This window comes from Lissotriton helveticus, chromosome 3_2 (assembly GCF_964261635.1).
Source record: "Lissotriton helveticus chromosome 3_2, aLisHel1.1, whole genome shotgun sequence".
Taxonomy (NCBI): Eukaryota; Metazoa; Chordata; class Amphibia; order Caudata; family Salamandridae; genus Lissotriton; species Lissotriton helveticus.
The window spans coordinates 121,192,279-121,218,970 of record NC_136062.1 but is presented as its reverse complement, the minus strand read 5'-3'; the positions used below and the strand labels follow the sequence as shown (position 1 = coordinate 121,218,970).

The window sequence follows — 26,692 nt, the reverse complement described above, 5'->3', positions numbered from 1 at the left end:
ATTTCTCACAGATTTTGTGAACAGGCTTTGGCTTTAAGCTACAACCTACTTCAAAGCATACCACATCAGGTGCACTCAGCCTTTACATTGTGTAACATTGAGTAATACTTGCACCCCAGACTTGAGTTTTTTGTAAATGATTCACCTTTAACTTTCAACATGCCTAGTCAGGTTTGCTCCAGGACTTCCCCTATTTTTGTGACGTATGTACAGTCAGTAACTCAGTGCTGTGTATCACTTATCAATGATGTCAACATTGATGTCATTTAACATGCCATGAGTCGTGTAGTATGTGAGGTCATAAGAAGTGCATGACATGGGTGCATTTTATAGTTAGCAACGTACTATAATTGGTGTATTTCAGTTTTTTTGGGGTGAGTTTAAATGATAGTTGCATCTCTTTTCAGCACCCAACTCTAACCTTACTTAAATGTTTGGTGTTTTTCTTTATTTAACATAGGATCAGATCTTATACCCATGCGTTACTATTATGTCACTTTAACCTTAGGTTTTTTTTTCTCCAGGGAATTTGTATTTATAGCCCTCTCAGGCAGGACAGTCAAGTGCTTACGACTTTGAGGTTTTCCCAGGAAGAGAACTATGTGGAAATGGGGTGTATTATATGGTATTGCTGTGCAACCTCATCGTGTAATGCACTTACTAACCGCTGAGGCCAATAGGTTTCGTCTTTCAAACCCTCGGGTATATCCATTGTAGCTGTGGCATTGAACAGTATTGCTTACACAGAGGAACTAGTGTAAAGCATTCAAACTGTACCAAAACAATTGAACAAGAAATTGATATGGCTCTCAAGAAATCCGATACCAATTTATAAAACTAGACTACATTTTCGTAAGAATTTAGATACTAGTACGAAAAAGATTCACTGGAGGGTTTCGTAGATATGGATTTTACAAGTATTGATAAACTAAAGTATTTTCACTAAACCGCGAACAAGCCTTGGCAGTTTTGAATTTGACACTTGAAAATCTTTTCAAAGAAAACTTGAATAAGTGGCAATGCACTCAGATAGAAGTACTTGGGATGACCAACTCCGGCAGGGAGCTTGTCAGGCGGACCAGGTAGGTCATTAGAAACAGTTGCCTCAACTGAAGGAGCATTTTCCATACACTTCATCCATGTGGCAATGGATTGGTAGGGAGTGGTCCTGATTCAAGGGATGAATGATACTGCTCAGGAGATTGAAGAAGGTCGGACTTAGAGACTCTGCTTTTCAGTGGATGTCGTGTTTTCTATCTTCTCGCTCTTAGACCGTCAATCTTGGTCCGTATCGTTCATCGCCTATGGAATTGACCAAGGGAATGCTCCAGGGCTCCTGCCTGAGCCCAACCTTGTTTAATAAATATGTGGCTCCCTTGGCCAACCTCCTTAGGACATATGGGTTCATTCCTCTCTTACCCCGACGATACACAGCTGCTTTTTCCTTTCGACAAATTTACTCCATCGCTATAGTCGGCCTTCTCCTCTAGCATGAGAGCTATATCAAACTGGATGAGGAGTAACTTCCTCCAATGCAATGTTGGGAAGACAGAGATCTTGCTCTTCGGAGAGGCACCCTTACTATGGACCCCTGAATGGTGGCCGGCTGATGTGGGTATTCCACCTGATCCAAAATCTCTTGTTAAGAACTTGGGCATTCGCCTGGATCAGGCCCTTCCTCTGAAGGAGCACGCTGCTCAGACAGCTGGCTCCTGCTTCCATACGCTGGGTTTGCTAACCCGAGTCTTTCCATTGTTTCCCGACTCTACTCGGAAGACTCTGACTCAGGCACTTCTATTAAGCTGTCTGGACTACTGCAGTGGCCTGCTGTTGATCTCTACTAACGAGTCTTCACTTAGCAGACTGCAGGTAGTCCAGAATACTGTGGCGCGATTGGTCCTTAACGCCCCTTCCAGGTCTGCCTCCTGCTCTCTTCTCTGCCAGCTTCACTGGCTCCCAATACGCGAACGGGTTAAGTTTAAAGTTCGTTGCGGGGGGCGGAGCTAGCCGCGAAGAGCAATGGCCGCACTTTGAGTGAGCTCCTCCGTGGGCCCACCAACATCATCCTGATCCTGCACTGACGGAGTGACCACCACAACATAACTCGACTGAAAACTGCAGCCTAACATACTAACAGCACTCGGTGGAGAGCTAGCGCGTAACAGGACATTGTGAGTGCACCTTTGGCCTCTACATCAGAACGCGGCCTACGGATCGGCGACATCAGCGGCGCATCGGCCTGGGGTGCGTTGCTGAGCCGCTACGTACAGCACGTCGCCCGGACGGGGTTGGCCCCGCCCACCGCTGCGGAGCGGAGAAGAAGGTCCGATCGAACGGGAAACACAGAAGCCAGCTGCGGAACTCTGGGCACGTCCTGGCGACCTTCAGGTACCGCAGTCAAGCCAGTGGGGAAGGACCATAAGTAGCAGAGCCCCTAATCCGACCGCGGTAAATATTGCGGTGCTGCCCGCGGTGCTGCTGTGGCGGGGAATACCCAGTGACTTGTGGTGGACCCGGGCGCAGGCCCGGGCGGCACAGTAACAGCCCCATCAGGGAGAAATTGAGGCAATACCACATTAAAGGGTGATCGGCGCAATAGCACACCGAAAAGACTGTTACCACCAGACCACTGTACCTATCACCAGATAGCCCTGATAAGATCCAAGGCGGCAAAGGGCGAGTGGGCCGGGTGGGCTCCGCCATAGCACCCGGGTGAGTGGCTGGATCGGATCCAGTCCTCTTGAACTATCGGTGGCCTGCCAGATCCGCCGAGCTGCTGGGCCCCTGAAAGTGTGCGACAAGTGGATTTTGGAGGGCGCAATCGAATAGGCCCCAGCGACGGAGGCCAGCCGGCCGCAGCAAAGACACGCGACAGGCAACACAGAGGTGGGAATCAGTGATACATTGTGAGGCGAGGCAGTAAGGTACCACGATGGGCAAACCAGACAAAAACCAACCCAAAATAAATTTCGAACAATCAAAGAAAATACAAGAACAAAATGGCGACGGTCAGCAGCAAACCTCTCAATCTGCGCAGGCAGCGGGAGAACTTGCGACAGATAACATACAATCAATGTTCCATACGATCCAAACGGCACTGACAAACATCGATGGTAAAATTGACAATCTTACGCATAGAGTCGACCGAATGTCTGAAAGATTGGACAGACCTACTGAGAGGATCGACATGGCCGAGCGCAGGATATCGGACGTGGAAGACGCGAATACCCAAATCTCTGCGAAACAAACGGGAGTAGAGAAACAACTAGCATCACTGACAGCTAAAGCCGAAGATTTGGAGGCCCGGTCCAGAAGAAGTAATATACGGATTATGGGAATTGCGGAAACCACCAACACAGGCCCCATGGAGAAGTATGTGGAGAAACGTCTGGTAAACCTGCTGAGTAGAGAGACTTTCTCTGAAGTTTTCCTGATCGAACGGGCTCATAGATCCTTAGCCCCGAAGCCACCAGTGGGCGCTATACCGCGGCCCATCATCCCGAAAGTACTGAACTATCGGGACCGGGCGCAGCACTGCGTAAAGCGTGCATATTGGGGACATTGAAACATGAGGGAATGGACATAGTGCTATACCCCGATTTTACTCGATCTGTCCAGGAAGAGCATAAGAGATACCTACAAGTCAAGCAAAAACTTCGAGATCTGCAGATCCCATACGCCATGCTGTACCCGGCCAGACTGAAGATCACAGATGACGGAAATACAAAGATATTCAATAACCCCAAAGAGGTTTTGAAATATCTGCAACTGAGGAAGTCGAAAGGAGAACGCAGGAGATCACCAAGAGACAGACAGCAAGAACAGGGACCCATGTCAGATGTGGAATGACACAGTCAGCATGGTGGAGAAAAACACGAGGACAGCAGCCGCCTTTGCCTAATGAGACCCTGACCAGAAGTTCTATCGCATGGATACAGTGCTAGCATCTGGTGGTAGTATCCACAACAGGCGGGGGCGGTCGGCGAACCCTGATACTTCGAACTCTACACATCACGTGAAATCCGAAATGAAGACGGAAGGCTCAGATAAGTTGAATGCGGGACACACTGACCTATACGAGGAAGTGTAATGTTGGTTTTTGAATGTTTGTTTGGTACAGTACACCTAGAGTTAGGTAATATTAAGCTAAGTTGAGTTAGAATGAGCAGAGTGGTCCACAGACGCAGTGTGCTTCCATCTTGACGGAAAGGCCTCCCCACCCTAGTATTTCAGGCGAGTGGAGGGCTACGGCCAGGCAGTTCCCGCCCACTTGTGTGCACCACAACTCTTGGCTAACAGGAGGAGAAGGAAACAGAGGGGAGATGTCTTTGTCCAGGGAGTTGCGACAAAGTGGGAGGGGGGAGGGATAGGGGGGGGAAAAGTTGAAAATCACCAAGCAGTCTGACACCACTACTACCAGTTCACGTGACAACAGCGTCTCAAGATCAGACACTATTACATGATCTGCTCAATATGACTGGGGCACATGAGATGGCCAGGACACAACAGGTTAGGACATTGACTCTCATGGAACGTGAGAGGCTTACAAGACCCACGCAAAATTAGGAAAGTAATTGCGTACTTAGACAGACACAAGATAGATGTTGCATGCATTCAGGAGACACACACTGCGCCCCAAAGGGAAAGCAGGATAGGGTATAGATGGGCTCAATACCGGGTGGCCTCATCATATTCAAATTAGGCCAGGGGTGTGCTGTTCTTGGTCAAACGCAACATACCGTTTACACTCAGTAACTCGATCACGGACGATCAGGGGAGATACATAATACTTAGGGGAGATTTTGGAGGTACTGATCTTACAATTGTCACGTCTTATGGCCCCAACACGGATGACCCAGTGTTTTATGATAATATCTGGACCAAACTCCGTGAGACATACCCGAAAGCAGTAATTTGAGGCGGAGACTTCAATACATGTTTAGATCCGCTGCTGGATAGAGCCACCGGCGCCGACAGACATGGAAGACGAGCGGCGAGATCTGTCCTGGAGGGCATGAAAGAATGGGATATGGTAGATGTGTGGCGACTGAGACACCCGGGGAGGAAGGAGGGCACGTGTACTTCACTGACCCACAACACCTGGTCAAGAATAGATTACTGTCTGTCCACACAAGAGGTCGGCACGTAGATCACGGAAGTGGAACACCTGCCTAAAACCCTGTCGGATCATTCACCCGTGAAGTTGGTACTAGAGGTGCCTACTCATACCCCAAGACAGTTCACATGGCGACTCAGACCATCAGCACTGAAGGATCAGGTGTTTCGTGAGGAATTGAGACAAGCCATCGAGGGGTTTTTCCAAACTAACACGGGAACACTGGATAACTATAGGACATTATGGGAGGCCTTTAAGGTGACCATAAGGGGACACTGCATAAGTAAACATGCCGGAATACTCTGGGATATCAGGCAAAAGTTGCAGATGGTGGAGAGGGACATCCAGAAACTAGAGTTGGGATATGCAGACACCCTACAAGACTCCATTCTAGCGGATATACGCAATAAGGTGGCCACATATCATGACTACGCTGAAATAGAGATAAAATACCTATCTACACAGAATAGAGCCAGAACGTATGGAGAGAGAGGACGACCAGGTAGGGCACAGTCGCAAAAAATCAAGCCAATGTCAGGCACTTCCTTGATAACGCAAATTACTGACGAGCAAAACAAACGGGTATATGATACCCCCTCTATATTGGAACAGTTCCATACATATTATGCTGCATTATACACCACTAAAACAACGCATACTCCACTAGACATACATGACTACCTAGATGACGTGGGGCTCGCTTGGTTGTCGGACTCGCACAGGGAGTATTTGGGCCATCACATAACGGAAGAGGAATTTACTGAAGCGAGCACCTCACTGCCAAATAACAAAGCCCCGGGGCTGGATGGTTTGCCAGGGGAATTCTATAAGGAATTCAAAGACCTTCTGATACCACAGCTGGCTCCGATGTTAGAGGAGGCATATGAAGAAGGAGCTCTCCTGCCAACGCTGCGAGAGGCGCTATTGATTGCGCTTCCAAAGCCAGGCAAAGACCCCACGCTCTGCGAATCATACCGCCCTCTCTCCCTTATCAACATAGACGTAAAAATACTTGCCAAAATCCTAGCTACCAGATTACAACCACTGTTGAAGATGCTGATACTCCCAGATCAGGCGGGATTTATACCCACGCGCTCCACAACACAAAACATACGTACTATATTTACGATGTACCACAGTCTGAACCCTGAACTGCCGGCAGTGGCCGCACTGCTTGACGCGGCAAAAGCCTTTGATTCAGTGGAATGGGACTTCATGATGACTGCACTGTCCAGGATGGGTTTTCCGCAAGCTTTTCTAAAATGGGTAGCGCTCCTCTATGTAGAACCCAGAGCCGGAGTGCGCATTAACGGGCATACCTAACAGCCATTCGCGATAAGCCGCGGAACACGGCAAGGATGCCCATTGTCACCGATCCTATTTGCGCTCATACTGGAGCCGCTGGCCTGTAAAATCAGGCAGAACCACCCAGAAACGGCACTCCAGTTTAGCCTTCGCCCCGTGAGCATCTCGCTCTACGCGGATGACATGGTGCTGTATATCAGACACCCGACACAAACCTGAACCTGCTGATTAGGGAATACATAAAATTCGAACAATATTCTGGTCTCAGCATAAATTGGGATAAATCCGTAGTGATCCCCCTGACGCCGACGACATCCGAGCCACAAATGGATTATCCACTGAAATGGAGGTCGGACCCGGTGAAGTACCTGGGAGTCTGGGTACACCGAGACCAGGAGAAGGTCATCAATGCAAATTACGGGGTGGCAGTGAGCAAACTGGAAGACCAAATTGATAGATGGATTAAACTGCCATTGTCAATGACGGATCGCATAGCACTTCAGAAAATGGTGGTATTGCCCCGATTTCTGTACCTGTTCTGGAAAATTCCGATATGGCTTACACAGGCATTCTTCACACGACTGCGCACAGCGCTGCAGAGACTTGCATGGGCTGGGAAGCAGCCAAGGGTGAGCTGGTAGATCCGCACTAAACCTTATCACCAAGGGGTATTTGCCGCCCCCGACCTACAGCTATACTATTATTGTGCGCAAGCACAACATGCGCACTACTGGACACAACCGCACTCTCACATTCCGCACATAGCGGTGGAAACGGACAGCGTACACCCGAACAAATTGATACAATACATAGCAGACCCGGTAGTGAATTGCGCCAACGACACAATACACCGTGTCAAGTGCACCTCAAAGGTGTGGCATACACTAGCATCACGAGCGCAGAAATTACCAATTTACGCACTGGCGCTACCACTGGCGCATCATCCTAAACTATCAGTCACGCTGGAACAGAATATGAGGGGTATTCTGGGCGAGATGGGATTAACAACCCTAGGTGCGATATTCCCGCACAACACATTCATTTCCCTTCGAGACCTGTCCCTGTGTGCCCATCAAACACCACTAAAAACATTTGCATACTTCAGATTGAGAGCGGCACTGAGATCTATATGACGAGTTTCCAGCTGAACCCATTCCATTGCAGGCTCTCCAAATGTTACTCACTGCACCGAACAGAGTAGCGTTGGTAACTAAACTATATAACGCATCACAGAATGAGCAAACAACAGACCAGGACAGGGCGCGGGCAAGGTGGGAGGAATTGACTGGGTCTGACATCTGAGGAAGAGTGGGGATATAGTTACGCACAGTTACACCTACTTACGCCGAACTGCAATCTACGCATTATACATTTCAGATACCTCCACCAGGCATATTACACGCCGACTAAACTATACAGATACGGGCTTAGAACAGATGATAAATGTAAAACATGCTCTGCTCCGGGAGCTGACTTTCTCCATGCAGCATGGGCGTGCCCCGCACTGGAAGGGTTTTGGCGGGAGGTGACGGATGCACTAACCCAAATGTTGGCCGAACCAATCCCAAACACACCCACCAACTGTTTATTAGGAACTTATAAGCTTAAACAGAATAGGCGGCGTAAACTGCTGGCAGTGGCGCTGCTGATGGCGAAAAGACGTGTAGCCATGAAATGGGGTGGCAAGTGACCACCCCGGTTCAAAGACTGGCTATCTGATTTAACATATTGCAGAGAGACACTGAATACATATGAGGAGGAATTTCCACAGGCATCTAGGCCAAAAGACTTATGGCAACCGTTTATGAACTATTTGCAGCATCAATTGGGCGTCTCCCCAGAGGAACAAGGGGGGGAGAGGGCTGCAGCCACCCAGGACATTGCACTGGGGGAGCAGAATACAATCCATGGACTTATATAACTGACCGAATGCAGTGTGGCCGTAGCTTGTTGGCATATACAAGAATTGAGGGGAGTGGCAGAGGTGTCTCTGGTACTGCTGAGTAACCTATGGGAGAATCCAATGAGATGTATTACTGTTTTCATATGATGATTCAGTGTATATAGAAAAATGTGATGTGAACTGTGCAAATATTTCATTGTGCTACTAATCGGTGTAAATGCAATTACTGCTTGGTGAACAAAAAATAAATAAAAAATAAAAATAAAAAGTTTGCTGCACCATCCATAAGGCATTATTCAACCTCGGCCTGTCTATGTTTCCGAGAAATGTATACCTTGTATGCCTTCTAGGTCCCTTCGCTCGGGATCTAAGTCCCTTCTCGTGGTTCCCCAAATCAGGAAAGCCAGATAGTGCGGGAAGGCTTTCATATCTCGGTCCCCTCTACTGGAATGAGCTTCCAATGCACCTGAGACAATACTCCGACCACCTACAATTCAGAAAGCAGCTTAAGACTACTCTCTTCTGTCTCTGATTTTGCCTTAGAAACTCCTCCTCTTGTCATCCGTCCAAGCGCAGAGATACCCATCCGGGGGTCGATTCAGGCGCTTTATAAATAAAAAATAAAAAAATGATGCTGAAGATACTGCAAGGATGCTGTGGATGCGATGCAGTCAATGAGGGACTTTTTGAGGGCATTCCTTAGTCCATGAAAATGGTGAGGGGGTCCTGGTAGAAGGGTCGATGTCCCACAAAGTCCGCTCTAGTCTGGCTGAAGTGCAGTCTTTACTGGACTACAAGTCGCCTGGTGTCGCGGACACAGTCCAATATTTCCTTGGCCGATAACTTGACTTTTGCGGGTCCCAGTAGCTCTGAGACAGCACTTTGGGCTTAGCGAACTAGTGTGCAATTCTGTGCATCGGTCTTTGTCCTTGTTGGTATACGGCGGAGGTGGTAGTGGTTGGAGATGTGTGGCTCAGGGGTTAGAGGCAGCAGACCCGGAAGCTGAGATCGGTCCTGGACCAGGGTTCAATTCCCCGCCTCGGCAGGGTCTTGGGCTAAAAATTCCACGGACTCGATAATTCTCGCCCCGGTGCCTCCTCGACTCACGGGTTCACACTCTGCGACTCTGGGCAATAGCTTGCTTAATCTACACAACGGCCCCTCGCGGCGGGATGCCTGACTTTCACCTTGTGGATACCCTGCTATCTCACAGGGGAATACCAGGAAGGGTTCCCTAAGCAAGCGCCGGGAAACCCACTGCGGGTAGCTGTGCGCTATATAAGCTCAACTACATTTACATTTACATTTGAAGACTTTGGGCTACCAATGTGCCCCAGCAGGCTTCTTCAGCTGCTGTCCCTGTCGTGCAAATAGGAGGCCAGTCAGCTGGCACTTGGAGTCACTTTGCTTTGTTGGGCTCAGGAGTCAGCTTCTCCTTTGAGCAGGACACAGCAAGCACAGTCCCTTCCTTCTTTAGCCGCCAGTTACAGCAGATCCAGTCTTCTTCCTTGCAGACTCTTTGCTGGCTCCCTGGTGCAGCAGGGCAGTCCTTCATTGGTCCTTCTTTCAGTCGGTAGAGATCTGAGGTCTGTGTCCCAGAAGAGCCCCCTTTTTGCTCAGAAAATGTCCTCTGAGCAGGATGTGGATGGTAGCCAATGAACAACGGGGTTCCCTCTCACCTGGTGACCCCTTCCTGTGGATTGTGGCATCTGGCTATCCCGATTTGCACCATTCTGCCCACTCCTAAGATGGCAAGACCCCTCTCTTTTGGTGTTCAGACCTCCCTAGCCCATCCCTGGAGTGTGGCTACCTCAGGGCTCAATGTGCCTGGGGAAACCGGTTCGGCAACTTGTTCCCCGGCCCCACCACCCCTCCCACCCTCTGCTCCCCTTGCCAGCCTGTCTGCCTACGCAGTGGGACAGCCTTCTTCCCTAGTGTGACACATCTTCCCTTTAAAGGCTGCTTCACCTTTGAAGCCTGTCTTCTGGAGCTCACACCTACATGGCTTCATGCGGGAGGGAGATAACACCTTCCTGACCTGCAATTTCTCATTGTTGTCCTTCCTTAAATTCACTTGATCTTCTTTTCCAGGTCGCATGTGTTCCCGAAAAGCAAGGCAGCAGTGGCAGCTTTGTGAAAGCTGCACTCTGGAACAAGTTACATTAATTTCAACTTGACATACTGGTCTGCCTTAATGTTGTTTGATAGCTTGGAGTCCCCACATTAGTCGCACCGTTTAGGAGTTAGCACTTATGAGGGGTCAGTGTGTAATCCTGTACCTGTCAATTGGGCAACCAAGTCTTACCACAGTAAAAATAGTATCTTGCGTGTTTACTGTCATGACGTGAAAAATACATGTCCTGCCTGTGACATATGTTGCACTCTGTCTTAGAACTCATTAGGCCTGCCAGAGGGGTGACTTGACCAGGAAAATAGTGGCTTTACCATTGCGTTCAATGGCAGTTGGGCTAGCAGTGTACAACTTCTCTGCCTGTCTGCAGTACCCCTCTTATTTACATTCCATGGGTACATATACTAGAGATTTACTGGTAAGTTAGCCATTTCCAATTGGGTATTGCTAATTCGACGTACACATTAGGGTCTGGACACTGGCGCTGGTTAGCAGGCCCCAGTGCATTCTCAGAGTTGAAAAACCATAGCGGAATTTCATTACAAGAACTTTCATTACAGGTAATTAGGTTTTCCTTTGGCTTTTGTAAATTGCATATATTTTCTTGTTAGTGATTTTTCCAACAAATGCATTAAAGATTCCTTCTCAAGGTATTTAATTCCAGAATGAAACGGGGAATTATGCTTTTTTGTGTATGAACTTGTTTTTTGGAGACGCATGCAGTCTACTGCAGAACTACCCTTTGTATATTGCCACTATTTAGAATCAACTGAGGAGCTTGATCTTCAGTATTACTTATAGGACACGTAGCTTTAGACAAGGAGCGTTCACAATGTTTGTTAGCCTCCCACACAAATGGAATAGGATAATGGTCCAACAAAGGTAGCATTATGAGACTTTTAGTAGTGTAGAGTGGGACCGTTGGTGAAAATATATCCAGTACTGTTGATGCATCTATATCTAAAAGTGCTTATGTAGTAGAAATCAACGATGGCGCACTAGAATTACAGGTAAAAACATTGCTTGTATTATTTTGACATATGGGGGAACATTTGCCTAGCTGACCAAGCCGACAAGCCGGATAGCACTTACCAGCTCTTCGTTCTTTGTGTCCTTGCCTGCGGACAGACAGCGCCAGGGGTCTCTTCGCCTGCCCGCCTCCCGCCGCCTAACTCCCTCACCAACGTGGAGTAGGGCCGCCGAGTGGAGCGTGGGCGGGCGCTAGAAGACTACATTTCCCAGCAGCCCCAGCGGGGCAAAAACTACAGCGTTTGGCGCCAGGAGGCGCTCAAATAGCGCGTCGGCCCTGACGAGTGGGGGAACATTTGCCTAGCTGACCAAGCCGACAAGCCGGATAGCACTTACCAGCTCTTCGTTCTTTGTGTCCTTGCCTGCGGACAGACAGCGCCAGGGGTCTCTTCGCCTGCCCGCCTCCCGCCGCCTAACTCCCTCACCAACGTGGAGTAGGGCCGCCGAGTGGAGCGTGGGCGGGCGCTAGAAGACTACATTTCCCAGCAGCCCCAGCGGGGCAAAAACTACAGCGTTTGGCGCCAGGAGGCGCTCAAATAGCGCGTCGGCCCTGACGAGTGGGGGAACATTTGCCTAGCTGACCAAGCCGACAAGCCGGATAGCACTTACCAGCTCTTCGTTCTTTGTGTCCTTGCCTGCGGACAGACAGCGCCAGGGGTCTCTTCGCCTGCCCGCCTCCCGCCGCCTAACTCCCTCACCAACGTGGAGTAGGGCCGCCGAGTGGAGCGTGGGCGGGCGCTAGAAGACTACATTTCCCAGCAGCCCCAGCGGGGCAAAAACTACAGCGTTTGGCGCCAGGAGGCGCTCAAATAGCGCGTCGGCCCTGACGAGTGGGGGAACATTTGCCTAGCTGACCAAGCCGACAAGCCGGATAGCACTTACCAGCTCTTCGTTCTTTGTGTCCTTGCCTGCGGACAGACAGCGCCAGGGGTCTCTTCGCCTGCCCGCCTCCCGCCGCCTAACTCCCTCACCAACGTGGAGTAGGGCCGCCGAGTGGAGCGTGGGCGGGCGCTAGAAGACTACATTTCCCAGCAGCCCCAGCGGGGCAAAAACTACAGCGTTTGGCGCCAGGAGGCGCTCAAATAGCGCGTCGGCCCTGACGAGTGGGGGAACATTTGCCTAGCTGACCAAGCCGACAAGCCGGATAGCACTTACCAGCTCTTCGTTCTTTGTGTCCTTGCCTGCGGACAGACAGCGCCAGGGGTCTCTTCGCCTGCCCGCCTCCCGCCGCCTAACTCCCTCACCAACGTGGAGTAGGGCCGCCGAGTGGAGCGTAGGCGGGCGCTAGAAGACTACATTTCCCAGCAGCCCCAGCGGGGCAAAAACTACAGCGTTTGGCGCCAGGAGGCGCTCAAATAGCGCGTCGGCCCCGCCTCACGGGACGCGAGCGGGACGCCGGGCGAAGCCCGGGCCAAGGGCGGGCCCGTTTCAGCCCGTTCCAGACTGTGAGAGACTGGACTGGGCCACGGTATTTGCGTTTTCTTCTCTTGACCTTTTGATTCGTACTCTCTCATTGCTAAAAACTGCGGTAAACTACACTTCCATTCTTGTATACTTCGAAGCTTAGTCTCATTGTTCCTCTAGTATTGCTGAGCCAGAAACGTATAGTGCGCGACCATGAATAGAGCTACCAGGAAGAGAAAGACAGAAAAAACCACTGATAAAATTACTGATATAACTGGTCCCATTGATGTATTTTTAAACAAGACAAATGCAGTTATTGATAATACCATTCAACTGATAGAACGAAGGGTGTCACATGAACTGGAGGCTGCTAGAAGAAGATCCTCTATGGGTCCCCTCGCTTCAGCACTAACTCCAATCCTTAAGGGGCCGATTATTCCCTTGTTGAATCAAGCAAGTGCACTAGTTCACACAGTTCCAAACACCGTGGACTTGTCTGCAACACAATTGTCATCAGGGTCTGATTCGGTGGATGACTTAGAAAAAACACCGGATTTACAACTCCTACACAACCAAGACATAGTTGTGGAACCTAATCCAACGGGTGAAAGGGAGGGCGCCATACCCAAGAGGTTAAGTAGCGGGTTGGTTATACAGGAGACTACTTCTGCCCCATCAAATATTGTCTATCCCTGCAACCCGAATAAGAACAGTCATATTATTGTAGTTCCGCAAATCCATTCTTCCACCGATAGAGTGGTTCTCAATACGTTTCCACAGAACACTGAACCACCGGGGAACCTAGATGAAATAGGCGCTGTAGGTGGTATACATAAACCTTGCACCACATGTGTGTCACTGCATGATTTTCTCACAAACAGCTTGGGGGAATTGTTAAAATACCATCTGCAACCCTTGGAAAAAAGCATAAGGATTATCGAAAAACAACTTGCAAAACTAAATACCCCTGTATTTACTCAAAAGTCACTGGGCACCCTAGATATGGGGGAGGGGAAACCCAAAGAGCCAAGTAAAACGGCTCAACCGCTCACTTTATTAGCGGCGTGCCCAAAGCCCCTTGCACAAGATAGAGTAGCAAACTCCAAGACTAATAAAAGCGCCAGTTCAAATTCACAAAATACACCTAAACCCCCGACTGTAGAGGGGAAGGGTCAATCTGATACTATCAGTGGTAATGTGCAACCCACCCCGGCCCTTGTGGCCCTAAATACCCAGTTAGCTAATTTTAAGGAGACCTTACATTCATCACAAAAAACTCAGCCTCCCCAACTCCAGGGTAGAGAGAGAAAGGGTACTAGGTTTAGGCGCCCGTTCCATCTGCCACCTGAGGCTACCCCTTACACAGTTGTCCTAACAGGGGTGCCAGAATTGACAGATGGCTCGGACGAGCCCCCGTGGTCATTGAGGAACAAAGTTCTGCAATGGTTAAGTCAAAATAGACCTCTCCAGTCATCACACCACAGCAGAATAAATTCTGTGAGAAGAGTGTACTGGATTGGGGACACGAAAAAAAGCCTACAGGGTGACTGTGTCATAGTCAACTGTGACGACCCTGCCATGGTTGACTATATTTCTTCTTGGCCAGCGCTCGAAAAAAGGGGGGGGATCGACGTACAGCGTCTTTCCTTTTTCTATCCCCCTTTAAATATCCCCAATTATGCTGTTCCAACTGGCTGGGATGAAGTGCAAGACTGGCCTTGGACGCAGGTGGGACACTCTAATAGAAACAGGAATAGTAATAATTACTGGTCCAGAGGCTGGGATTCTCGCCCCTGGTACCATAGTAGAGGAAACTCAAATCCTGATTTCTGGAGGGGGGTTCCCACAAGGAACAGATACGACTGCTTAGATATGGTCGATTGACCAACAAAGGTCATTCCTGGGGCTTCAGCAACCTCAACCCCCTTAATTAAGACCCATGATGTCCTTACCCAGGCAGAAAGTACTAATCCCGTGGCGTCAGGGAGCCCACTAGATTATGCTATGGGGGGTGGAAACCTGTTAGGCCTACACCTAACCGAGCAATCTAGTATGCCACCAAATGACCAAGGTCTCGGGACCACAGCCGAAACTACCTGCATGTATGCACACCAATGCAGAGCAGATAATATTCTAACTCGTAATGAGTTTGGAATTCTGCCCGTGGGTATTGCCCCAGTAATCAGTCAGGAAGAACCGAGCCCACGCAATGAGGGAAAAAATTTGTTAAAAATAACATCTTGGAATATTGCCGGGCTAGCTAAAAAAGTGAGGGACCCGTTATTCCTAACTTTCATGGAAAGGCAGGACATAATTTGCCTGCAGGAGTGCTGGGATTTAGATGAGACCCATGTTGAGGGTTTTAGCACATTCTATGTCCCTTCGATTCAGGGTACTCGAGGTAGAGGCTCGGGGGGACTGTGCATCTTTACCTCTAACCTCTGCAATATAGAAAAGTGTATTTATGAGGTTAGTGGATCGAAGGCAGGGGTAGGGAGCCTACTACAAGGTCTGTTTATCAAACTAAATGGGCGTTCTTTCTTTCTAATAAACATCTATAGTAACGCGCCGAAAGTGGAGGTCAAAACCTTTATAGCGGAGCTGGACTCACTGCTAAAGAGAGGTGGGCAGGGGGCAGACTGCCTTCTCATAGCAGGGGATTTTAATTGCCACCTATGCCCCTATAGTCAAACAAAAAACTGTGGTATTTTTGACTTAAGGGGAGACCCGACCACGCACTTTGAACACTCCATAGTGGGCAACCTGCTAAATCAATTTATGCACGATTGGGATTTGGCTTTCGCCAATGAACTATGTGAGCCATCTGTGTCATTTCAGACTACCTACTTTGGCCGTGGAGCAGGCACTGTAATCGACTTTATTTTAGTCTCAAACAGGAATCAGGGCTGGGTGGTGGGTTTTGATACGGAGGATTTAGCAATAAGCGATCATTTTCCTATCAGCACTTCCCTTAGTCTAGGGAAATTGGGAACCCTAAAAACAAGCACGATGAATATACTTCATGGTCGCTCAGTGGCGCTGGCCAGAAAAAACGGCTACGCCATAAAATGGGCAAAAATTGATCCCACAAATTTCCTGAAAGACTTGGTTCAGAAAGAAATGGGCCAGTTTTCCATTTGCCTAGAATCAAGCTCTAACCCCGAGCAAATAATACAGGCGTATGACGGGATTACCGCCACAATAAACGCCAAGTTAAATAAAAAACAAAAGTTAGGGGAGGCAAAAAGATTACATGGCTGGTTCAATCGAGCCTGCACTAAAGCACATAAAGTCCTTTTACAGGCCTTAAAGACAGTCCCAAGGGATAGCGGCAGAGTTAAGGAGGCTAGGCAAGTATATAAGCAGACCCTACGAACTAGACAGTTAGACCTCAAAAACGCAGCCTGGGAAGCCCTTATTAAGGCAAGTGCCCTAAGGGACAATACTATGTTCTGGAAAGAAATCAATGCCCCCTTCTTCTCAGACAGGAAGGAAGATTCTTTGGAAATAGGCATACCAGAAGATACCTGGGTTGACTATTTCACCTCCCTCTACAAGAAAGAATCACTTGCATTGCTCGATCAAGATGAGTTGGAGGCGGGGCGAGAGGTTCATTTACCGTCTCATAGAAATTTTCCACTAAATATAATGTTTACCCCTGCAGATGTGGAACAAGCGATCTGCCAGAGTGCTAGTCAAAAGGCCCCTGGGCCTGATGGAGTTCCCATTGATCTATTCAAGGGGAATGTGGATCTCTGGGCCCCCCTACTAGCAAATGTCATGAACGCTTACACTAATTTAGGTTTCCCCAATACATGGCATGAAGCAATAGTCATCCCAATATTTAAAAAAGGGGACAGACAAGACCCAAAATGTTACCGTCCCATCTCCCTGCTAGACAACCTAATGAAAGTAGCAGGGAGGGTTCTCTTAACTAAACTACAAGTCTGGTCCGAGAGTAAGGGGATTCTCTCAAAATTCCAATATGGATTTAAGTCCGGTTTGGGAACCGTAGAGCAGGGTCTAAACCTGTCCCTGATAATAAATAAATATATTGGAGCAAAAAAAGGGAATCTTTTCCTAACATTCGTTGATTTAACCTCGGCGTTCGATTGCCTAGATCACGGAATGTTGTGGAAAACCCTGGCCACAATGGGGATAGATAAAAACATTTTAAGTTTTATTCAGGAGTTGTATAGAGACGCAGGCGCTACGGTGAGATTTGGCAAAAATGGCGAGCAAACTAGAAAATTCCCCATAGCAAAGGGTGTCCGCCAAGGCTGCATACTTGCGCCATTTCTATTCAACTTATATATTAACGAGGTAGCAGTTTCGTTAATTGCTCTGGAGGTGGACTACCCAAAGATAAATGGTCTCCCAGTCCCACTATTGTTATACGCCGATGATGCGGTGATTATGGCCCGCACTCAGCGGGGACTCCAAAAGGCGTTAATGGGTTTTGCAACTTTCATGAGCTCTAGGGGCCTAAAAATAAATGTGGGGAAAACGTTTACGATGTCTTGTACCACCAGTAAAAAAGTGCCTGACTGTAAAACCTTTGTTAATGATTCAAAGATAGCTATGTCTAAAACGTTTTCTTATTTGGGCATCATTTTTAATAACAGGGGGACATGGTCCTCAGCGATCACCTCCCGGAACCTGGCCTTTGCACGCTCGATAGGGGCAGTTAAACAATTTGCCAAAAAACTTGGCGGGAAACCGGTAGACACACTACTTAAGATTTATGCAGCAAAATGTGTGTCTACGGCGGTTTATGGGGCGGGGATCTGGGGATTTGCGGATCCCTCTCAAATACAAAGGGTGGAAAATGCTTTTTTGAGATACCTTCTAGCAGTCCCGCGCTCCACATCCACCACCATATGCCACAATGAACTTGATAGACCCCATATTAGTGATTTGATAAAGATAGCGCCAGTCATGTTATGGTTCAAGATTTGGACATGCGAGGATACGACTTTCAATAGGGAAGTAATTCATGATTGCTTGGGGCAAGCCGAGGGCTCCAAGCAGCCGTGGTTGGCATATGTGAAGAAATTTCTGAATTCTATTGACCAACCAGAGCTATTTTCAAATCCAACATCATGTGCCCTAATCTCAAAAAAATCACTAAAAATGTCATGCCTTGGCTTACTGGAGGACAGGAGATATTATCTGGATGGGCACAAGTCTACTATCGTTGCCCATCGCCAGATCCTCCATGATCAAGGCCTGCATCCTTATTTGGCGCCAAATTTCTCATGTTACCACAGAATGCTCTTAGCACGAATGAGGACGGAATCTTTTTTTAGGTTAACAACGTTCCCTGTGCCAAATGATTGGTCCGGGAAACTGATAAAATGTCCGTGTGATGGTGTAGCCACCCAGTCTAATATACACTGTATCCTCTTCTGTCAGTATTATCAGTGGGGGAGGAAAAAATACCTGATACCACTGTTAAAGTCATGGGGTCTGAGAAGTTGTAAATCCGCCCTTCATAGATTGTATCTGCTTCAAGATGAGCTTACCATTGTAGTGATGATAAAATTTTTGTCGTTCATTATAAAATGCAGAGGAACCATGAGAAATGATTAGGAGCATGAGGGTTTGCATGAGTATTATTTTGTGCCTAATAACATCATATAATACACAAATATGTTTATATTTACCTCAACTGCTCCATCGACTTAATGAATTTACCTCCCTATCAAATGATTTTAATGCAAAGTTTTTAATGGTTTTTTAGATTAGATTAATTGATAAGTGTAATGAATTGTATATTTGTGTAGTGTCTTTTTTAAATTTATCAAATTTTATCATTATGTCTAGATTGTATTTTGTACTTATGCTCGCTTTTATGGTGTTTGTTAAATACCGAATAAAGCTATCTTTGAATCTTGAATCTTTGAATCTTGACATAAAGTTAAGTTTTAAAAATGTGTATCTGAAAATTTACTCCAATTCAATTCTAATTAAGTCCTGTTTTATTCAATAAAAAATGTGCTTCTGGAATTTTCAGAGTGCAATCATTTTCTCTTCCCAGAGGTGTAACAACAGTTTGTCTTAATTGTGACTTCCTGATGGGTGATTCCGGAATGGATATTATGGCTAAACACATGAGCGAAAACACTCATTCATGCCAAATTGTTGAGAACGGTAAGAGCGTTTCAAACCTGTACTATTGATATCGGATCATAGAAAATGTTGTACCTTTTGCTGTTGATACATTCTCACTTTTCTTACTCTTTGTGAAATGAATAATGTGTATACTTTTAGTGACATCTGTTACCTAGCATCCAGGACTAAAATAATGAAGACACACTACTAAAAGGGAACCTATACAGTCCTCGTTGTAAGACCCCCAATAATAGCCAGGAAGGACGCAGATATCTCAATTTTGGTGACATTTTGGCAGAAGATCCTTATTCGCAAATTAGAAATATTCTGGATGGAGTTATGTTTTTGTGTTCATTGGGAGTGTCTGAGCATTATTTTGTCTCACAAGCTTGTGTAGGCGTACTAAACTCTACATTCTGTGCCTGCAAAGCATGTGTCAAGCTCATTGATGCAAAATAATTACCCCTTAAAATAAGTCCTTAATCTAACACTGCAAGGCTATCTGGATTGATGTCACATAACCCTTTTACACTGCTTGACTATTTGTGACTGTAACTATTAGAAAACACTGCAAAGATTAGAGGCCATTGCTACTAATATGAAGTTCACCTAGGCAGGGAAATACATACTGAAAAGTTCCTAGGGCAACTTCAATATATGTTTAAAAATTCATCATGAAAATGGTTTCAAGAAGAGGAGACAGTCACTCTATGTGCAAAAATGTTTTATTAAATATTTTCTACATCAAATATACCATATTTAACTTATTGTAATAGAGAAATCACTGTCATTCTACATGCATACTGTACTCATTCATGTACCCATACATACAGATAACGCGCATGATTTGAGTTCTTTTGAACATTCTATAAATTTGATTTGTAAGAATTGCAAATGGTTGATGATACAGTATCCCAATGTTAATCACAATTTATATATTCAGTCGAGGAATGCAACAAAAAGAGATGTGGCAGTAATTCATCAAGAATGATATTGTGATTTCTCTGTTACAATAAGGTAAATATGGTTTATTTGATGTAGAAAATATGTATTAAACGTATTTTTGTACATCGAGTGATGGTCTCCTCTTCTTGAAACCGTTTTCATGATGAATTTTCAAACATCTATTTAAGTTACCCCAGGAACTTTACAGTAAACAATCAGAAAACACTCAACAAGCAGTGGCAACTGCTGTTGTTCTATTGGAACTACTGCACGTACTGCAACTATGTCACCATTGTTTCTTTTGTAGACTGATATTTGCCAGTCTTTTCAGTGGTGTGATATTCCTCCATCAATCTGCTCAAATCTTGAACACATTTCTCTCTTGCTAGTCAGTCTGTTTAACGGCAATCTAAGAGATCCTTTGGACATTGGGATGGAACATGATCTGCCCTCTGCTGCTTTTCTCACCAACAGTTATCTCGAAGAAGCTCGTGGCTTGCAGGATCGGTTCATCAGACACTGCCACACTCAGCATCTACTTGGAGTCAGAAATGCCCTGACACGGGCTCAGACCTATTACATTTAGGGCTGTCACGACACCTGAACAGCTCCCAGTTAAAGTTATTGTTTCACATTTATTGAACGTCAACTGTAGATATTTCCATATTTTACAGCTGTCAAAAATGCCAAACTTGACATTTAAATAGAATAAACACTAGGTGATGCCGGACGTTTTTTTATAGTACCGTGGTCCAGCGTGTGCTTCTCTCATTGTCCTGGTTACATAGATTGTCAGCGGACTATGAACACTTGGATTGGTTTTTGCTCAATGCTTTACAGCAATTGAGTGTTCTGTCACGTCAATTGTTGCTCTACCTGTTGCATTTTTTTGTGAGTTGTCTTCAATAATCGTATGTAATGGCTAATCTATTTGCAATAGCAAAGTACTGTAAGAGAGAAACAGACCGTTTACTGTTCACAGACCATGTTTCATAGGACACAATTACTTTATCCTATTGGCAAACAGCTCCAGCTTGAGAAATGCAGTATTCTCCAGCATTAAATCGTTCATTGATTCACATGCTTGAAGCATTCCCTGTTATCTAGGTAGCAGTCCCACGGTAACTTTACAGTGGCAGTATGAAACGATCATAAGCCTGATATGCCTAAACCAGTGTAACATGAGTAGCACACTCACGTTATTGAAAAGGTCTTGATGTGCAACAAATAAGGGAGGTTGTCTGAACCTCACCCTTCCCAAAGGCCATATCACCTCAGATTTTTTACTTCATTTTGTGTGGATAGTGAGTGCTAGAGCTTCCAGCTTTATTCAGATAAGTCTTTTTTCCACCAGACACTTCAACGTAAACCTTCCCTTCGGTTTTGTGTGTTGCATTCTTCCACTATTACCTGTGGATTAGATATATTTGCACGTGGAAAGGCCTTAAAAAATGATACGCTTCAAAGCCAGTGAGACTTGTGGCAAGACGAGTCTTGACTAATGAGCCTCACATAATGTGCTTTTATAGCCTTTATCCAAATTGTAAATAATGAGCAGATACAATTGCAGGAAATGGTCTACCAAAGCCCTTTGCGACAATATGGAAAGACTACTGACATGGCTACTAAACGCTGCTGATATCCCCTTGTATAGGGATGAAACGGTCCTAAGTGCAAGAGCAGGAAGAGAGAAAGCTTAATCTGGAGACCTCTAAAGAAAGCATAATTTAAGGATGTTAGCCTCCACCTCTTATAAAGTACAAGAAAAAATCATAAAAGGTCTGAGAAAGCGTTTGTGCTCATCTGTGCCCCCACAATCTCCTTGAGTAAAAATGACTAAGTCGACATAGATATTCTTGTTGTTGAAGAAACCGAAACCCTTTCTAACGTAGTCAGCCTTTGCAGCTGACTAACAAGCATCAGCTGACTGGTCTGTCTATGGTAATCCAGTATATGATAGCTTCTCCAATAACCACCTCCCAGGGATGAAGGGTGCTAAATGATTAAAGGGATACCTAACATTTGTAGTATTGCTGGAGTTACCTACTATTATGTTGAAGATGGAGCCAGTGGAGTAGTCTGATACAAATGATCCAAGTGGTGCAGCGTCCAACCCAACCCAGGCCAAGTGAAAATCAAATGCCGGGACCTAGAAGAGCAGGGTTACTCATCCCAAATTAAGCTGGTTCACCGGTCACAGAACTCAATAACCATATGACCCGGTATTCCAATGCCATGAGTGTCAACTTGCTCAGACCTGCAACCACTTCCAAAATGGAAGCATGCATTAGATGACAACCAGTATCGGGAACTTTAAGATTCACTGCATGCAGAAGGGAGTTGTGTATGACTGCAGTGTTCTGGTGGTATAACCAGAAGCGGGCATGCCTTTCCCCACTCTCTTATCTCCCCACTACCACCACCAGTGATTCCTACTGATAACCAGACAACATTGACAGATTTTATTTGCTTTTATGAAAAAACCTTGAGAAGATTTGATATTCTGGCAACAAGAAAGGAAAATGATTGCATCCTATATTATTTTATGGAGCCAGTCAGGAAATCACTCAAAATAATTCCACTTGTATAGCTCAAATTAATTTCACTCCTATGTCATCTCACTGAAGTAAACTTTAAGCTAATGCAGATGCCGACTACAGTAGCTGCAATCATCCGAGACTGGACATAACAGTGTCCAGACAACACCCCAACAGGTCTTGTCGGCAATCGCAAGTCTGATTCATTAATGCTGCAGCTGGCCCAGAGAAGTTCAAGTAAGCCAGGCACACCCTGTGTAGCTCCCCTAGACAGGGAAGTAAGAAAAATGGCGACCTTAGGGAAGAGGGTGTCTTCTATGGCAATTACATGAAAGTAACTAAAACCATGACGCTCTTGGGCAGGAACAAGAATCAAATGTGGTCAAATATAGCACCTACTCTTGTGGTTTTGCCAGAGGATAAAAAGCATGTGTGGGTTGTTCTTCATGAAGCGTGCATGGCATCTGCAGCGATCATCAATAGATGTGGCTAATCTTGGTTCCTTCTAGTTAGCGGGTACTGTAGTATTATATAGACAGGGCTGCCTTAAGACAACCTCGTTTAGCCCTGTGCCCAAAATTGTATACTGGATATGCTGTTCAATAAAGAATTGATGTTTGGAAATCAGTGGCAATGCCCTCCAAGATCTAAAGAGAGGTAGTGACAGGGCTAGTCACCCTTGGTCTTCTATAGAAGTGTTGTCCGCAGCCCTTTTTCGGGTGCTAGAGATAGAAGCCAGACCGAGAGTGCGTTATTGCGGACTTACAGATAACTGCATTATCAGCCACAATTTTCCCTGAGCAACCCTCCTTCCCACCTGAAGGAGCTATATGGGGCCATGCACCTCATATTTGTGTGGCCTAGCACCTCTAGAGCTCTTTTGGCTCTGTGGGCATGGGGAGGGAGGCGGGGGGCTTGCTGGACCTATGCTAGGCACCAGTCGAGCCCTATGCATCGCTTGATCTATTTGGAGAAAAGCCATCGGGGAGACTAAGACATTTTGCAGCGCCCGCGGTTCTGCTGATGCCCCTAGACCGCTCCACCCCATCATTATTCCGACTCTGGCACGAAGCTAAATGGTCCATGCTTCCTAGAGCTGAGCTTGTGCCTTATTTGTTTGATATCTGGTTATCACAAGCACAGAGGCTTGAATTTGTTGCGCACGCTTCACCTGGTGTCAAACACCACAATATAAACAATCAATTTCAACAATCTGTTATGTTATTTATTTCTGTGTTTTCAACTCAATTTTTGAAACTCAAAAATTCATTTTTCATTATAAAACTTTTACATTGTCATTGTATCAATGAATAAATCATACAATCATTGTATTCTTCACATACATGTACAAAAACAATAACCATCATATGTGTAAATTCATTCTCTGTTCATTGCTGGCGCCCAATGCTTCGGAACTGGTAGCAGTTCCTTCATCATGGGCTAATCTGTGAATAAAACATATGATAAATACAGTCAAGTTCCATAAATGGTTCAAGATCACTAAACATAGGGTACAACCACTAAAACCACTGTGTGGATTTTTATTATACTGATACCCAATGTGTGTAATGCATATCTGCTGTGCCCTACCTTCCTCTAATGTCTACAAGCCTCAGTCTCCTATGTACCTACGAATGAACTGACAACAACCAAAGACACCAAAGTTCAATACCACTATCATCGCACTGAAAACTCTAGTAGTAATATCCAAAGAGCCTAGAATCGCTAACGCTTACCTCTATGGCCGAATCTCAGAATCTGTAAAAAATTGCCAACCAGATATATTAGTACCATCCTGATGTACTGGGTGCTAAAAAAAAGAGACTCGCTCAATCGACTAGTTGTTTCAAACACTATGCCATAAGGGCTTACCTTAATCCTTTGCCGTTAAGTCATGTATTCTGTGGAAACAGACAAACAGAATACTAATCAGTTTCCTAAATCCAAACTTCCGTGTAACTAGAGCAACAAAAAAAGAATGACCCGCAACAAACAGATACCTTATCGCGTACTTGGATGGGCTTCTATCACCAACTTCCGTGTTTTGCCGTGGCCGCCAAAGTGCTGCCGTGGGAATATTAAAGGCTTGTGACGTTAGATTACTAAGCACCGAAAACGGACTAATGTAGTGATGGGGATGTCATGACATACAAAAATAGTCATTTCCTTACAGCAAGATGCAGCAATGTTCACCATAAGGTAGGGGCTCGGAACGAACGACTCGCTGGGCAGATCGGTTTCTTAGTTCATCGCTTTGCGGCACCATACTTGGCTGAGGACAACTAGCTTTCCAGTGGATGTAAAGGCTTCTCTCATGGACATATCCTTTGATGGCTCTTACCTTTTTGGAGAGAAGGCGGATTCAGCGTTGGAGTGCTTCAAGAACAGAGTTACGGCAGGTCCTTGGGCTAATCTATGGCCCCTTGCAAACCCCAATCTACATTTGTGGCCACGGATGGGGTCTCCACCTACGTCCATTATCTCTGTCACCATGTGCCGCAGGCTTCCCATCCGTTTCATGGTCGAGGGCACAGGTCCCATAGACAATGTGGGACAGGCGGCTAGCGGTTTTGCAGTCCAACCCCCTTATCTTCCCCTGGCAGCCGCTTCCAAGGCTCTTTAGTTTACCCTCCGACCATCCTGTGCACCCAGTAGAAGTCATAATGCCATCACCTGCCCCACTGGGCGATGTGTAGGACCCAGCAATCTGATGTCACTCACCGCCAGAGGAGCTACTCCCTTCTCTTTGTGACAAACCTGCCACTCATTTACTATCACCTAACTGGGCATCATCTGTCCTTGCTCCGTCGATAAGTGTAGGCTCTCTTGGCTGAGGGAGCCATTGAGAAGGTGCCTGCATCAGAAGCAGGCCATAGTTGTTATTCCCACTACTTTACTGTGATAAAGAAGGAAGGAGGACTATGTTCTTTCCTAAACCTGCACCTTCTCAACCTCCCCTTGAAAATGCTCATGCTCGCCCAAGTTCCCTCTGCCCTGGGATACTTGGTGCTAGCGTCTGACTTGAAGGACGCATATTTCCACATCTCTGTCCTGCCTGCCCACAGGTGTTACCTGGTGTTCAAGGATGCCCAAAATCACTTTCAGTTTGTTGTGTTCCTGTTTGACCTTACCAGCTCCGCTCAGGTGTTCACGAAAGGGATGGTGGTGGTTGTAACTGATATGTGGAGGTCACAAGTTTTAGTATTCCCCTACCTTGATGACTGGCTTTTGAAGCTTGGCTTGTTCCAGGCAGTCGTTTCCCACCTTCAGAATATGGCAAAACTTCTGCACTCACTGGGGTTCACTATCTACACACCAGTCACACCTGACTCACTCTCAGATGCTCCCTTTCATCAGAGCTGCTCTGGACACAGTGGGGTTTAAGGCCTATTCTCCTGGGCAGCGAGTCCAGGATATTCAGCTATGATTCCGATGTTTGAGCCTCTATCCTGGATTTCGGTGAAACGGACTTTGAGACTGTTGGCCTTACAGCCTCTTGCTTGCTACTCATTCCAGTTTGCATATGTGAGCTCTGCAGTAGGACCTGACGGCTCAGTGGTAATCTCTCCGACATGGTCCAGATCTTGACGGGAACTCCAAGAGACCTGCACTGGTGATTAACAAACTGCAATTGGGTCAGTGACGAACTTCTCTGCTTTCTCCAACCAGATCTGACTGTAGTGACAGATGCGCCTCTCCTGGACTGGGGTTGCAATCTGGGAGAGGTGGAGATCAGAGAACTCTGGTCTCCGGCAGAGTCCGAGCTCCATGTCAACATGTTGGAGCTTCGGGCGATTTGCTTGGTGTTGAAAGCTAGGAATACTTCGACCAGAGAAAGATTGGTGCAGGTGTTAATGGACAACACCACCACCATGTGGTACTCCAACAAACAGGGCAGGGTGAGGTGATGGACCCTCTGCCAGAGGCCCTGCGTCTCTTTGACCTGGCTGGAATGTCAGGACATTTCCCTGGTGATGCTACACCTAGTGGGCTCTCTGAACGCCTGAGCCGCCAAACGCAGCCGAAGATGCCTAGCGGATCACAAATCTGATCTCCATACGGAGGTGGTGCAAGTCTTTCAAACAGTGAGGAGAGCCTAGGTAAGATCTGTTTATCACTGCTGAGAACGCTCAAAGTCATCAATTTGATAGACTACTAGCCGCAGATTCCATCAACGTAGAATTATCCCCAGATGTGGGACTGGATCC

At 46.5% G+C, this 26,692-nt stretch overlaps 1 protein-coding gene across 4 annotated transcripts in view; it reads left to right on the top strand.

Annotated features, from left to right (window-relative positions):
• Positions 1-26,692, top strand: part of ZNF280D (zinc finger protein 280D) — a 722,832-nt gene that overhangs the window by 496,809 nt on the left and 199,331 nt on the right. For 2 of the 4 annotated variants that reach the window (XM_078684884.1, XM_078684882.1), the window contains exon 16: positions 18,929-19,041. In XM_078684884.1, coding sequence (XP_078541010.1) covers positions 18,929-19,041 — 113 coding nt within the window. Of the gene's footprint in view, positions 1-18,904; positions 19,042-26,692 lie in introns of all 4 variants that reach the window. The other 2 variants (XM_078684883.1, XM_078684881.1) reach the window with 1 other exon arrangement.